This window comes from Vidua macroura, chromosome 6 (genome assembly GCF_024509145.1).
Source record: "Vidua macroura isolate BioBank_ID:100142 chromosome 6, ASM2450914v1, whole genome shotgun sequence".
NCBI lineage: Eukaryota > Metazoa > Chordata > Aves > Passeriformes > Viduidae > Vidua > Vidua macroura.
In genome coordinates this window covers 49,887,935-49,903,028 of record NC_071576.1, presented here as the reverse complement: position 1 = coordinate 49,903,028, position 15,094 = coordinate 49,887,935, and the positions used below count along the sequence as shown (strand labels likewise).

The following is a 15,094-nucleotide window of genomic DNA, read 5'->3' as shown; positions in this document are numbered from 1 at the left end:
AGTGGATAGTGCTGGAATTTGCTATATCACGAAACACACTTTTAAGTATTTAAAAATGCAAAAGCATTTAAAAGATCCAATTCCATGACAAGTTGTACTAAAACACTTTCAGTCTGCTCTTATTTTTAAATTTTAAAGTTTTTTTCTTCATGACAGAACTTTTAACACAGGTACTTACAATTTGCCTAAAAATATGTAATATGTGCCACATATTACATATGTTAGTTTGCCTTCCTGATACAGCATGGATCTTTATTTTCCTGACATCATATCCAAGAAGGATGGAAATAAAGTAACATTAAATAAAAAATGTGTACCCACCTGCATCCCATGCCTTTTGTACCAATCAAGCTAATGAAGACTTTCTTCTCTTTATTGTCTCTCCCTCCAGAAGAAGCAAGTCCAGCAACACTGCCCTTTCCTTCCTGTAGAGGGATTAAACAATGCTGCAGATGTTAATTCTGTCTTGAATTCATATCAAGATTACTATAAAATTTCATGTAGCCAGCATGAATCCCAGCCAGTATCAAGATAAGATTCAAGGTCCTATCCTGCTGGAAATGCATGTGAAGCAGAGTCATTTCAGTGGAGCTGCATGGCTGAGGTGAAAGACTGAACTTATCTGTTTGGAGAAGATTACTTAAGAAGATTATTTTGTCTTCAGAAAAGAGTGGAGGAAAATTAGAGGAAAGTGATATGGAAAAATAATAATTTAGATTTTCCCTGACAAAAGGGTTGGAGAAATACATGATAAGGCTCCCTATTTAATTAAGTCTTTCTTGCTGAAAGCAAAAGAACAGTAATTGTGGTGTTTCTTTTCACATCGGCAACCCTTAGAACTCACTTGCATTCAAAGCTGTAATTCCTCCACTAGTATGCCTAAAATAGGCCAAATAATCAGATAAAGATTTATGCAGAACTGTAGCCTGGGAAGCTAATAAGCTCAAGCAAAATGAAGTAGTTAATGAAGAAGCAATTTCATTTGTGTCCTGCCCTTTCCTTACCTGATAGCTCTAGAATAATTTCATATCACAAAAGATATTCCTCACAGAATTCTTTCAACAAGATATTGCAGTGTAGCAATGTATATAATAGCTTCTCTGATAATGTCAGAGGAGAAAGTGTTTCAGAACCATTACAGATTCTCCAGAAGACATTTAACAAAATATTGATCTCTTACCCCAGACTCTGACACAAACTGATCCACATATTGCCATTTAAGGGGTTCATCTGGTGAACTGAAAGGAAAAAATAATTTTAAATAATGGGACAAAATAAATGTCAATGTATTCCAGAACCTACTTTGGAATGGAACTTTCAGTTTTGCATCCACAACTTTCTTTGAATACCATTCACATTTCATTTATTTTCCAGCAATTTAAATAGAACATTAAACAAGCATACAATTATTTGGGCTAGTAAAGAGTGAATATAAAATTGATAAAGCCCTCTCAGGTGAAACAATTTTAGGAAACTCAGAGAAGATGTAAAATGAACTGTAACCACTCAAACATCTTACATAAATGTCTATGCAGAGCAACACCTCCTGTCATTTCTCAAACATTCCACCTAAAGATTTCGCTTTTCAGCAAAAATTGGAAGACCAAAACAATTTTAAATTTATCTAAACTCTGAAGCCATCATCAAATGCTACATACACAAAGAAGAAGTGGAGCTCTCTGCTAAGCTAGATGCAATGATAATTAAATTTCCAGGAGATATCTGTGACAAATGAGGAAATAGAAATTGTTTCATTTAAGTAGGCAATTGGTATAAAATCAGATTCATCAAGCAAGACATCTGCCTGTTCATTAAAAAGGATGTGACATTTTAATCAGCATTCACACATTTTCATAATTAAATACAGATTCTTTGGATAGAAGAGGCAGTGTGAAAATGAATAATCTGTTTTCAAATAAAAAGCCATTACCTTTTAACAGGTATCATGCCAATATCTGAAAAAGAAAAATACTTTGTTAGGTTTCTGCAGACCACAAGCAATCCATTAATAGCAGTCTTTGGTGATACAGGTGATTTTTTGCATTACTTACGTCTAACTTTTATGGACACGATTTTCTTTGTACGAATGAGGTTTATGACTTCTTCGTGTGTGCATGACGAAATGGAATATCCATTTATGCGCACTATCTCATCCCCAACCTCAAAAACAGAAAGGAGAAGAAAAAGTAAGTGTGAGTTAATAATTCAAAAAGTTTTTAAGATTGAATACAATCTGGCAATCATTTTAATGCAAAAGTAAGATAATGTTGATTCATTAATACTTTCTGAATTTCAGGTAATGTCAGATCAGATTTTCCTATATTTGTTTTGAATTAATACCAAACACCAAAAGAGCAAATTAATGGCCAAATAACAATTTTATAAATAATGTCTACTATACATCAGATTTGTACTCCACAGATTACCTTAAAAGCAAGAGTCTGTTTTAATTCCCATAATTTTGGGGTTATTTTCTTCTTTTATACTTCAGAAGTTAAAGTTTGCTTTTACCACATGTTTTCTGAGATACCTTCCTTATTATATTTGATCAATAGGAAACTAAACTTAGTATTATTATCTTGCCTGATTTTGGATTGAGAAAATGCATTATTTTAAGGGATTTTACCTTTTTGCCTTTGTTTGGGGACCCTGCTAACATTTATTGGCAATCCAAGGGCAGCACCCCAAGGACATTCCCTGGCAGTGTTCAATTTAATAGTGTAGAACAGACAAGATGCTTTCAGCCACTTCTATAAAATTTCAAATCTTATTTATCAAAGTATAATCAAAACGTTTCTCTTCCTCTAATATAAATCCAAATTTGATGTGCTATGATGACGAGTGAGAATTTTCCAAGTTTTTATGAGCTCTGCCCAATGATCCTCTTACCTAGCTAGGCTGAGAAAGAATCGGTGATGAAGACATTGCCTACTTCATTTATTATTGCCTACTTAATATCTGCTGAAGATTAGAGTGAAAAATGCCAGGTCCTGGCATTTTTCACCATAAGCAAAGACTTTTACTTGACATGAAGCACATGATGTGGCTGTATGAAAATTAATGCATGATTTCTTCCATTACCAATGCAGATCAATCCACTGCACAGTAAAATATACAAATTATTACCATGAAATTACATTAACAAACCATCAACAATATCATCTTATACCTCTGATCTCCACATGGACAAAGCCAAATACTTTGGGTCCTTTCTAGTACCATTTCCTCTGAACTATTGTGAATATTTGTTATGTAAAATGTATTTGATGAGACTTTTCTCATTAACATCAACAGCACGGGATTTTATTCTCAGTCAATGAAACTTTAGGTTCCTCCTCACAAATGTGTCTGGCAGCATTATCCCCAGTTAATGATTGCCTAAAATGTTCCATTTAAAGAATCAAGAGTCAAGCTTCCAAATTTCACTTTAGGCTTAAGTTTTCCATGCTGGTTTCTGCATTTGGCTGATTTCAAGTTTCAGCAAAGCTAAAGAAACTATATTTTTAGTCAACAAAATTTGGGTGGACTGCATTATCAAGCTTGTTTAAAAAAAAAACTATAATTACTTTATGAGAGGCTCCGTGCTTTCATTTTATATGAGAGGACTGAGAGGAATTGGAAGTAGAAATTCCTCAATATAGCCTGTGTTCTAGAGACTTTACCATACACATAGACACGACATTGGATAACAGGACATTAGGCACACTATCACCTTCTGCCTTTTTTCATATTGTAATAATGCCTTGAATCTTCCTACTGTGATCTGGTGAATTGAAAAAAAAAAAAAAAAAGCACAAACAAAACAAACAACAAAAAAAAAGCCCATAAATGTATCTTTATTTCTTTCACAAGCTTTTATAATGCTTCTGGGAAGTGTCTCTTGCTCTGCAACGCCACACAAAACATTAACGTGTCCACTATACCAGCATTGCTCATGGTCACACTTTCCACTGCAGCTGAGGATTTTTATCTGACACAACACAGCATCAGAAGGCTACAAAAGCAAAGAAAACTGTCCTGCAGAACAGAACACACTCACAGAGGCAAAACAGGACTCTGGTCCCTAGCTCCTGAACAGTGGGACATCCACTCCCTCTGCTGGGCATCTAAAAAAATCTCATCCAGGGCAATGGCCTGCACTCCTAAGAGCTTGACAGTCAGATTTTTAAAATAATCTTTAGTAACAGCAGAAATAGGTCAGTAATGAAGGCTTTTGAACATACCACCTGTGGTAAAAACACAGAAGCAGATAAGAAGAGCAGATGAGGTCTGCAGTTTATAGCTACACCCCTGACAGCTCTTGTTCTCACTCACTTAACCAACTTGTTCCAAGTATTTAAAACCACGTCCATCCACCCTGTCAATTTTCTGTTGATTTTACATACGTGGTGAAGAGGTAGGGTGGTCTTTTTGTTTGGTTTCCTTTTAGTTCAAGATCCCCCCTTACTCACGTCTTCCACATCGTGCAGACTGTAACAGTGCATGGAGCTTGGGTTTGCACAAACCTGACTCTTTAAAAGGATAACTTATCATGCTGTTATTGACTGCAATGCCTTAACACACAGAAGCCCCCCAGTTTTAGGGCTGCAAATGACAGTGTCATCCTGGGGCTTCTGTACCAGCAGAACTCATATTGTTCTGAAGATGTCAGCATTCACTGAGTCAAATCTGTTCTCATCTCCCCAAGAGGCACTTGCACAATTATAAATGCACACAAGAGCATATTTTATTTTCCCCTCCAGTACAGGAATGAGCTTTTCCCATACAGATATTTTTAACACTCTCCTTTAACAGACTGTCATCTTATTTCTGAAACTCAACACTCTTTACTCAACCTAATGACATTTGTATTGCTGACAGACAATGACTGCTTTACAAATAACCCAATCTAGGCTGAGCTACAGGAGATGTATAGGCATATAGCAAACTGCTTCTCTTTAGGATACTTGAACAGTTTTTCCTGAACAATGGTATCTAATATTGGGGCAATTAATAGCTGTTTTCATGTATTTTGTTACTTTTGTACAGATATCACTGTATACCAAGATAATGAATCAGAGCTCTAGAGATAAGTGTCTGCGGGACTGAGCAGAGTAGAACAGTAACAATTATTTTGGTATTATATCACAGTTTCCCCTTTCGCTATCCAACAGAGAGATGACAGACCTTTTAGAAAAAAGATGCAAAGCTAACTTTTCTCAAGTAAAATGCCTATTATTTCTAACTTTTAACATGAGAAATATAATATTTAGTGCTTCTAGGAAGTTGAAGGGCTTTATATAATAACATCAACTGTTTCAAATTTCCCATTTTGTATACTGCTTCCACTTTCATCATTCACACCAATCTCTTTGTATTCAGCAGAATCCTCACACACAAGTATCAAAATGCAGTGAGGGGTGGGAGGGGGAGAGATTAAGTCCATTTCTTAATGGAAGGACAAAACACTTGTGCCTTTTAGAGAAACTGTAGTAAAACAAGGGTCAAACCTACAAGTGCCACAGAGAACCTTCATTATTATTTGGTCATTTTAATGTAACTTGGAAAGTACTTCAAGGAGAACACATGCAATTTGAACTGGAAATTTTAAAAGCAGCAGGCATAAAACTGATGGTGTAATAGAAAATCATTATACCTTTCTCAGACTGCATTTTTGGGATTGAAAATATGTAGAGATTTTGTTAAATAAATCAGGTGAGTGAAATTTCAGAAGCAGTTGGCTTTACTGTGAGACAGCAATTTAGAACAATGGGCTGCCTGTCAGGTCTTGTTATTCAGTGAGGTTCAGAAAGTGCCTAATGCCACCTATTATTCAGACACTTTAGGCTGAGCTTTAACACCACATATCAAAACCCAGAAGCCAGGCAGTTACAGGAGCTGCAAAGCACCATCTGCCCATATAAATTCATGTAATTGAACCCTAACAAATTTAGAGGCAATCTCAAGCATTTTCCCCCTTATTGTCCCTACTTTGTCTGCTAAATCCTAACAATGTTCTGACTTGCAACAGGGTTTGTACACTCCAGCCCAAAGATCCTTTACAATCCCCCTCACTGACACCAACATGTCCTATGATGACCTCAGTCACAGAAAGCCATGGGGCCTTTTTGTGTACAGAGAAAGCAGGAAAACTGACATCCTAATAAGAGCACAACAGCTGAACATCACTCCTCATCCAGTGATGGTGTCAAAACATTAGTCTGAAACAAGCAGAGAAGCAGAGCTGCAACACAGCATTAACACTAATACATTAGAATGGCAATTTAAGGCAGTGGCTATTAAGTCCTTTATTGATCAGCATCATTAGTGCCTTTCAATATTTTCCAGAAGATGTTTACAAAAGCCATATAAGTGACTGGTCTTGATCTTTTTCTCAAGTTTCTAGCAGTTGAGGAAGGAAGCAGAGGGAATCTCTCCTACTGAGCTCACCACAGCCCAGGAACAACTCCCTTGTCTACACTTCCCATTCTTGCTGTGTAATGCAGAAGATGAGGCACAAGAACTTTTGTAGTGCAAACTGAGAGGGTGCATCAGTGTCCTTTTCTGCCGTTGCCCATCGGCAAATCCCATGCTTAAATTAGGCTGACAACACACAGAGCATAAGGTTTGCGCTGAGCTGTAACACCCTCTCAGTTCTAACTACACATAGAACTTGTGGTTTTGTTCCAAGGAGTTTCTAAGACATCCCCCTGGATGCACCTTTCTTGCATGCCAGTCATGCACCTAGGCAGAGCAGGCTGACAGAAGATGGAACTAATTCAAAGGTGATTTTGGATGGGATATATAGGTATGAGTGCACAAACAGAAGAGGAACAGTTTAAATTTTAGAAAGCTTTCAGCATGAGTGAGACAAACATAACTTCAATTGCCTTGTTGACAGATATTTATTTTTATTTTTTCGTCTAAGAGATTTGTGAGGTAATACTGAAGCATATATACAAAAACATGCTAGCTTAATTAAACACTGTAATGACTTGTGCTAGTCTAATATATTTGGAACTAGTGTTAAACATAATCCTTAGCCATCAGTACCTACAGCAAATATTCAGACTTGACAAATTAAAAATAACCAGGCATATTAGCCTTTCCAGTCAGAAATTCAGATCTTTAGTACACCTTATCAGATTCAAAGTCTGATAGAAAGATACAGACATTTGTCACAGCAATTTCTCACTTCTCTCTTCACTAAGCAATGCCACATTCAAAAAGAAACCAAACATCCAGAACTTTATTTATGCAAATGGCATAAGTATTGCAGTGTTTCTACACATAATTATTTTTGCCAACCTTATTGGCAAGTTCACGTATCCAAAATTCAATCACAGAAAGTGCAATCCTATGCAGTACAGAGGACACTGGGAATAGTGAAAAATATATTCTTTCGTTTATTGCATAAACTGAAACCCCCACAATTTATACATTACGTTCAAGTAAATATTTCATTACACAAATTATATCTATGCAAGATGGAATTAACACTTTTAGTATTTATATGTTCTGTTCTACATTTAATCAGAACTTAGCAACCTAAAGCACTCTTCCATAGTCTAGAAATCTTTCTTTCCATCTGCTTACATATAACTGTTGCTACTCAAGAAGTATAAGCATTCCAGAAAAACTTCTAACCTTCAAAAATTAGCAGATCCCAAACAAGGAAAAATAAAAAGTTTACATATCATTAAAAACAGCAAAAATGAGCATTTTAAATTACTTGATTCACCACTGGTATAATGGTATTTACCATGGTATTGCTTTACATATCTTAGGAATCCCATCAGAAGAGACAAAGAGTGTCTTAGCAAAATCAATTTCTAAATGTTAAAGAACAACCTTTAGCATCTAACATGAATAGAAATTTCTTACCTGAAGTCCAGCATTGTCTGCCTGTCCTCCTTTAACTAACTGGGAGATGAAGAGGCCACAGCTGAATTCCACTCCACCTCTTACACTTAATCCAAGCCCTTCAGCATTCAATCGGTCCAATCTCACCTCTTTTAGCTTTCTACAAAATGGAAAACGCTTGAGTGTTCAGCTGCATAACACCTTGTCTCAATAATGTTTCATATGAAAGTTCAACATTATTTTAGTCATAAAAAAGCAAGTTTACTGAAGTTTGAATGGATGTGTGTTAACTAAAGCCATCAAGTTTATTCATATGAAAAGATATTTGTAATCACTGAAACTGCTTTTAGAAGGTTAGAGCTATGAGATTTTTTTATTATTGAAGAAAAATGAGAAAATACAGGTTTTGACTTCTTTACCCTGCTTTTACTAGATTAAACCACTTGACAAACAATTTAAGTACAGTACAGGTAGCTGTAGTTCTAGCAAATATAGCAAAAGTAAAATAACTATGCCCAACTCTACACAGATAAACATTATTTTACTCTGAATTTACCTCAAAACTCAGTATTTCCTGTTTTTATTTAAGTGAACTGCATTGCATTGTTTTGTTGTTCTGCATTTTCTTACCGCGATCGTTTGGGTGTAAGCTGATCATATTCCACCTGGTGTTTTAATGGGATGAGTGGGCGGATAGCATCGAACAGAGGCAACCTGCTTGGTTCATTAATCACGAGTTTTAGGTCCCCCACAAGCACTGGGAGATTCATAGACCTGCAAGAACACAGTGGCAAAACAAACACAGGTAAACAACACACCAACAAAAAGCTTCATTTTTATAAGTTGTTGTGCACATGGCTTCAATATTTGCATGTCCTTTCAAGCTACCAAAAAAGATATTTATGCAGATACTGGTTTGATGAAAGCAAAATAGCCCCTGAGAAAGCAAACCTTCTGTAAATTAAGAATACTTGCTTCAAAACATGTGAAGTCTTCTATACATTCACTTGATCTCTTAAGGTCATGCACATCATGTTTATAGATGACATCACCAATTTCATTCTCAGAGTACCCACAAAATTTATGGAACCATTTGAAAATAACTTTCCAGATTAGACATACCTGCCTAATGGATTTTTGTTTCCTTATTAGTTAGGAATCCTTGTAAGTAAATATAGGCTAGAAGCTCCTTCTTTTCCTGAACTTAGAGGACTAACAAATTGTTGCAATCCAAGAAAAAAAAATCATAATATTCAGCAGCTAAAGCAAAGAGTTTAAGTTCCAATTTTTGTTCGAAATCAAATTTGAAGGGTGATTAACTAATCCACAAAACCTACAGAAGTTAAACTCTTGTGAACATCTCTTTCGTGAGAGCTAACAAAGTGGTCTCCTTGAAACTGTCAGCACTTGAGATGGTTATAGTCTACAAAATATACGTTGTTGTACAGTTGCAAGAGTGGAGGGAATATCTAAAATTCAGTGGAGTTCAGTGGAGCTATTCCTATAAAATATTCAGTTAAACTTTTTCTGTTTTATTTGCTGTTCCCTTTCTTTAAAGTTACATTTTCTGGGACACAATATTTTTGAGGCATGGGCATTGAAAATACAGATCAGGAATACCTATATGGGATTAGAGGTCAAATACTTCTGGAAGTACTATTCACAGTGAAGCAGAAATTAAGTGCTAACTCCAGCAGCAATTGCACATATTTTTGCCCTGGGATATTTCATAATGTATTCCCAGGAAGTGATTTATCATCATCATATGTTCACAGAGATATTGAAAAATTTGCCCAAGACATTGCAATTGTGGAAATTGAAGAAAAGTTGCCATATGCATTGTTAATTTTGTAACTGCAAGAAGATTCAGATCTACTGAACCAGCTGGCTTTCCAAACAGCAGTCTTTATGAATGGAAAAGCAATTAGACAGACCTGAGTGAAACTGAATCAGATATGCAGCTGAATACCCCCATAACTACAAATATCAGACGGAAACATATACATTTCACTCAGCTGATAAACTTTTAATTACAATAGGAATGGAAACAATGTCTATGAGAGCCACTTGTCTATGATTAGTGGAAAATATATTCTCATCTTCTCTGAAAAACAATGGATCATAGGCTGATGTCATTTGCAATGAAACAAGTCTGAGGCAACTGTGGTTTAAATCAGTTCAGCAAAAGGATTGGTAATAGGCCTATCACCTTTCCAATTTTTTACCATTGTGTTATAGTAAGTCAGAGTCATTAAACATGCCAAACAGATTCCAAGACTAAATTTTTCCAGCTTTGTGAAGGACAGTTGCAAAATTGTAATCTGAAAAGTTAGCAAAAAATCTTTGAAAAGTGATGTCAGCGAAAACTTTGTATCAAACAAATAAGCACTATTTGGAAATAGTAATGAATTTTATTAATGCTCTCTTCCTGTTTTCTAAGAACAGTTTTATCATGTAGGAGCTTCCCCCCATATACCTCCAGATATGAATCCACCAAACTCTTATAAAAAAACTGCCAAGTCATAAAACCAAAGTAACTTTATAAGTGATTACAGACATGCTCATTCTTTGCCTGCAGATTATGCTGTGAAAACCACAAGATTTCACTAAACAGGATAAAACCCTCTTATTTCAATTACTTTTCTAGTAGCATATAGAAAGACTATTTAAAATAGTGAATATTAATTCTTCAAATTTAAAAATATTAGTAAAATTCTACACAAACATATATGAAGCTAGATCTTACTGGTGGTACATCCGCAGCACATCATAAAGGTAATCCTTCTCTGCTTCATTGTCAATTAATAGATTGACCTGAAAACTCAAAGACAATATTGTTAATTTCTGATTTAATAGCCACAAATGCTGAACATGAGAGACTTTCACAGATTCTTAAGCCATAGAGCAAGAGTTTCATCAAGGAAAAATATTTTTTTAAAGATAAACATGTTTTTGCAACAGAGCATTACCTCACAGTGTCACACTTACAAAGAGACTTTCTAAAATTAGTATGACAACAATTAGACAAGGTGGTGAATCCTGATGTATTCTGTGTGCTAGATTTCCCCTCAGCAGTAGTATTATTATTACTGTAATATCATATTTTTCTTACCTGATAATCACTGTACTGTTGAATAAATGTCTTCAGAAACCTTTTTGGCCACTCGTTGATGTAGCACATGCTGTCACAGATAAAACCACCACACTGAGATACAATCTCTGTCCTGTCATCCAAACCACCGATTTCAGGAGCTCACTTATAGCATTATGCAAACTGCTACACCTCTGTTCCTCTTTGCTCCAGCTCTTAACTGATAGAACTTGCTAGTTATTCTTTCCTCCCCCACTAATAGTACCTTTACTTAAACCAGTGTCATATTACTATGCCTGCTCTTGGATAATTACAGTAAATTAAAGCAAAAGAAAACCAAACCCAAATTCTTTCATGAGGAGTTCAATTTATATTCAGTAATATCAATTTCAATGTCTTCTAACTCACATAAAGCTGTCACTGATACCTGCATCCCAGCTGTTTGCAGCAACACTGACAATACATAGCGAGACCCTCACTAATCTTACTTGTAGCAAGAGGTCACATTAGTTTTACATCTGGACAAGCCTGATGTTTAGGAAAACAATTTTCATCTGACCTAAAGGGTAATATTACTGTGACATGAAGACTGAGAAGCAATTTGCATACTTAAAGAAAGGCCCTTTCTTTCCAGGTTTGCAATGGTTTGTATTATGTTCTAAACTAAATACATGCTTCATATTCCTTTTGTCCCACTTGGCTCTCTAAAGCCAGCAAGACTTCACATACCAGTGGTTTTCTATTTTGTGTGCCTTCTGGCTCTCTAAAGCCAGCAAGACTTTGCATTCAGGTGGTTTTCTGTTACTTGTCTCCTCTGGAAAAAGACACTTTCAAAACACCTAAAGGCCAGAAAGCTACATGCAGGTCAAGATTGCTTTACAGTTATACCAGTGAATACCATTTGTTCACAGTGAATTTCAAAACACATAGGATAAAGTCTGCCTTAAAAGGAAATAAAATGTTTGCAATCAAAACTTCAGCAAGACTATGCACAGACTCGAGGCAAGGCTAGTTGTAAAGGTAAAACTCAAGGTCAAACTAATTCCAGCATCCATTTTTCACTTCCCTGACAGATAAAATAGAGAGCTCAATCCCCAGTGCTAGCTAAGGTACTGTACAAGCAGTGTCCTACAAAGAACATTAAATGTTTAAGTGTATTAACCCTACACAGCAAAGGGCAAAACCATCATCAACTCTTTTTCCTGACAGAGAAAGCAAAGATTAACAACATTCCATTTTTCTCCTAATGTGCCTGCTGGTGGATACATCCTCATTTCATCTCAGAAAATGGAGGGCCACATCTAAATTCTGCTATTTCTTCTGACAAAATATTCAGTCTTTCTGTTTGACTCCTGCACTTCTCATCCTAACCAGCAACTTCCTTCTCGTCTGATAAAACCCAACACCTAGGTGATTTCTAATATATTCAGAATGCTACAGCTGAGTTAATCATCCTGGGCCACCCCTACTAATGGGCCATTCTCCTCCTGCTGCCTTCTCTTCCATCAATTGTCACTGTATTATAGCCATCTGCATCTCATGCTATTTTCCTAATACTTTAACTCCTTGGGGTAAAGTCTTACTGTAGACATATGCTTTACTTGGACTTATCAGCTTCTAAAAGCTGACTCTAATTTCATAAATCCTAAAATAACATCTCCCCAGTATCTTAAAAAAAAAATAAATCAGCGGTGATGTGGTATAACTTGGATCACAGAAGTATTTTAGTATCTATTTCTCAAGGAAATTACTGCAGAGTCATGGGATAGGTGATTTCACGTGTTTTAAACCAAGGATATTTAAAGAAAAATCATCTGGACACAGCCCTGGACAATTGGCTCTTGGTAGCCCTGAGCATGGGGCAGAGAACCTCCAGGTGTCCCTTCCACCCTCAACCCTTCTCTGATTATTTAAAGAGTCTTCACAGTAGTTGTATAATAGATAATCCTAGACTAAAAAGAGTTGCTTACGCTCTATTTCTCACTACACACATTGCACTGTTTTTCCTAGAAATTAATAAAAAGTCGTCACACAATCTGCACCTACATACATACAAAAAAAAAATGAAGTCTGTCAAGACGTCTACCTAAGTTTATTCCGTGGAATAGAAGCTGTGGAAAAAGCACTTTTTTGGTGTGGAAAACGTTCAGATGACAGTAATGCACTAGGTTAGCACTATTCCAATCTGCCAGATTTCAAAGAAGAGTATGAAGTCCTGTTTAAGCTACACAGATTTTGGAAAAATATTGAAGGAAAGGGAAAAACTGGTTTGAATATATAACATATTTTACATTGCTGCTTGGTTGATAGGAAAACTGATTAAAATTGCCAAGAAAAAAGAAACTAAGAAAAAAAGAAAAGAAGGGAAACAGCCATTAACTGAGGAAATTTAGAGTTTGTAGTGAGCATCTTCACTGGTATATCACAGAAAAAGTAAGTATCCAAGACTGTGGATACTGCAGAGGTCACTAGAAGCAGGATGATACAAAATAAAAAAAAGAAAAGACCCGTTTCAATGTCTTCTAACTCACATAAAGCTGTCACTGATACCTGCATCCCAGCTGTTTGCAGCAACACTGACAATACATCTTACATTATCAGGGGTGGGGCTTGAATGATTTATGAATTATAGCAGCAATGAAAGGGAAAAAGTTTAAAGTTCAAGACAGTAACCACCCACCTAGAAACCAAAGTCTTTACAGAAATGTTGCACAACCCACTGTTGAGTTATACAGTAATATGGAGCAAGGCAGAAACAATGTGCTAGATGGCTACAGTCATTATGGAATATCCAGGTCCTTAATGCTTTTGAACTCCAATTTTTGACATACAGAAGTTTTTTTTTGCAGTCCCTCTAATTCATCCTAACAATCCTTTGGTTAATGTGCTTATTACCAGGAGGCAGATACTTTTATAAATCATTACATTACTTTGTGGAAATTGAGTGTCCTAGCCGATTAAAAAAAACAAAAACAAAAACCCCCAAAAAACCCCAGAAAAAGCCAAATCAACCACAACTTCCTTCACAAAATAAAACACCCCCCCCCCCCAAACACTACAGAAAACCTTAATCTGAGAGAGTCCTAAACGGCTTGGCAAAAACATCTTTTACACACATAAACTATTTCCCTCCTCCTTTCATTAATTAGAGCTTTTTGAGCGCTCTTCGCTCATGCAATTTTGCGCTCTGCCGAGCACTTATTTAACCGGATAAATGACAAGACGACAAAATGCCAAGCAGCCCGAGCCGCTCCATGTATCAAGTGCGTTTGCACATGAGCGCCCAGATGCGCCGGGAAATGTTAAGGTGGAACCAGAGCGGGCCGAGCCCCGCCGGGTGCGCGCAGGGCTGAGCGGGCACTGCCAGCGCCTGGACTTCAGCACCTTCCCCGAGCAGCACCAGCTCCAACGGGACATTAAACAAAAAATAAACTGTTCCAAGCCCTGAAAACGCTCGTGCACTGGGGAACGTTCCTCTTCTCTCCCTCTCTTTCTAAGGGCTTTAACACCCAACCCGTCCCAGGAGGCTGCCACCCGCGCCGGTGGCAGGGCAGTGCAAAGTCCCCGAGCTTCCCCCTTCCTGCCCCGCGGCTCACCGGGGCAGAGCCGTGCCCGGCCAGGGGGGCTGTGCCGCCCTCAGCCTCCTCTCCAGCCGGGGAGGCGGCCCCGGCCGTCCCCGCCGCCTCACCTTGTGCCGGAACTCGCGGGCGACGCGGCGCTCCATGGTGCGGCTGCGGGAGCGGCGCGGGCGCTGCGCGGGTGTGGGGCGCTGCGCGGGGCGGCTGCGCGGGCGAGGCCGCGCCCCGGGGCGGTGAGAGGCGCGCTCGCCACATCCTCCGGCATCCCCGGCATCGCAGGGGACGGGCAGCCGGGCACCGCTACCCACCCTGCGCTAGCGGCCGAAACGGCCGAGAAAGTAAAAGTAGAAAGAAAATAAACATCCATCCGTACACGGCTCCCAGCCCCACAGTGTGCTACCCGCGCTTTTACCCGGGCTGATTTGCACAACTGGCTCTCCTCAAACGGCACTCAGCTCCCGTACAGATTTCTCTCCTGTATTTGTAGGTATGCATGTCAGTAACACTGATAGTTAAGGAAAGCACGAATATGTGAACTTTAAAGCATACTAGCACCCGGGTTAAAAACAAAACAACCAAACAA

At 37.7% G+C, this 15,094-nt stretch overlaps 1 protein-coding gene across 1 annotated transcript in view; it reads right to left on the bottom strand.

Annotated features, from left to right (window-relative positions):
* Window positions 1-14,657, bottom strand: part of USH1C (USH1 protein network component harmonin) — a 45,648-nt gene extending 30,991 nt beyond the window's left edge. The window contains exons 1-8 of the mRNA XM_053980699.1: window positions 14,622-14,657; window positions 10,589-10,656; window positions 8,473-8,616; window positions 7,864-8,002; window positions 2,052-2,160; window positions 1,931-1,955; window positions 1,181-1,238; window positions 322-416 (exon numbers count right to left, since the gene is read on the bottom strand). Of these exons, the coding sequence (XP_053836674.1) occupies window positions 322-416; window positions 1,181-1,238; window positions 1,931-1,955; window positions 2,052-2,160; window positions 7,864-8,002; window positions 8,473-8,616; window positions 10,589-10,656; window positions 14,622-14,657 (674 nt within the window). The remainder of the gene's footprint in view (window positions 1-321; window positions 417-1,180; window positions 1,239-1,930; window positions 1,956-2,051; window positions 2,161-7,863; window positions 8,003-8,472; window positions 8,617-10,588; window positions 10,657-14,621) is intronic.
* Between the last annotated feature and the right edge of the window lie 437 nt (window positions 14,658-15,094).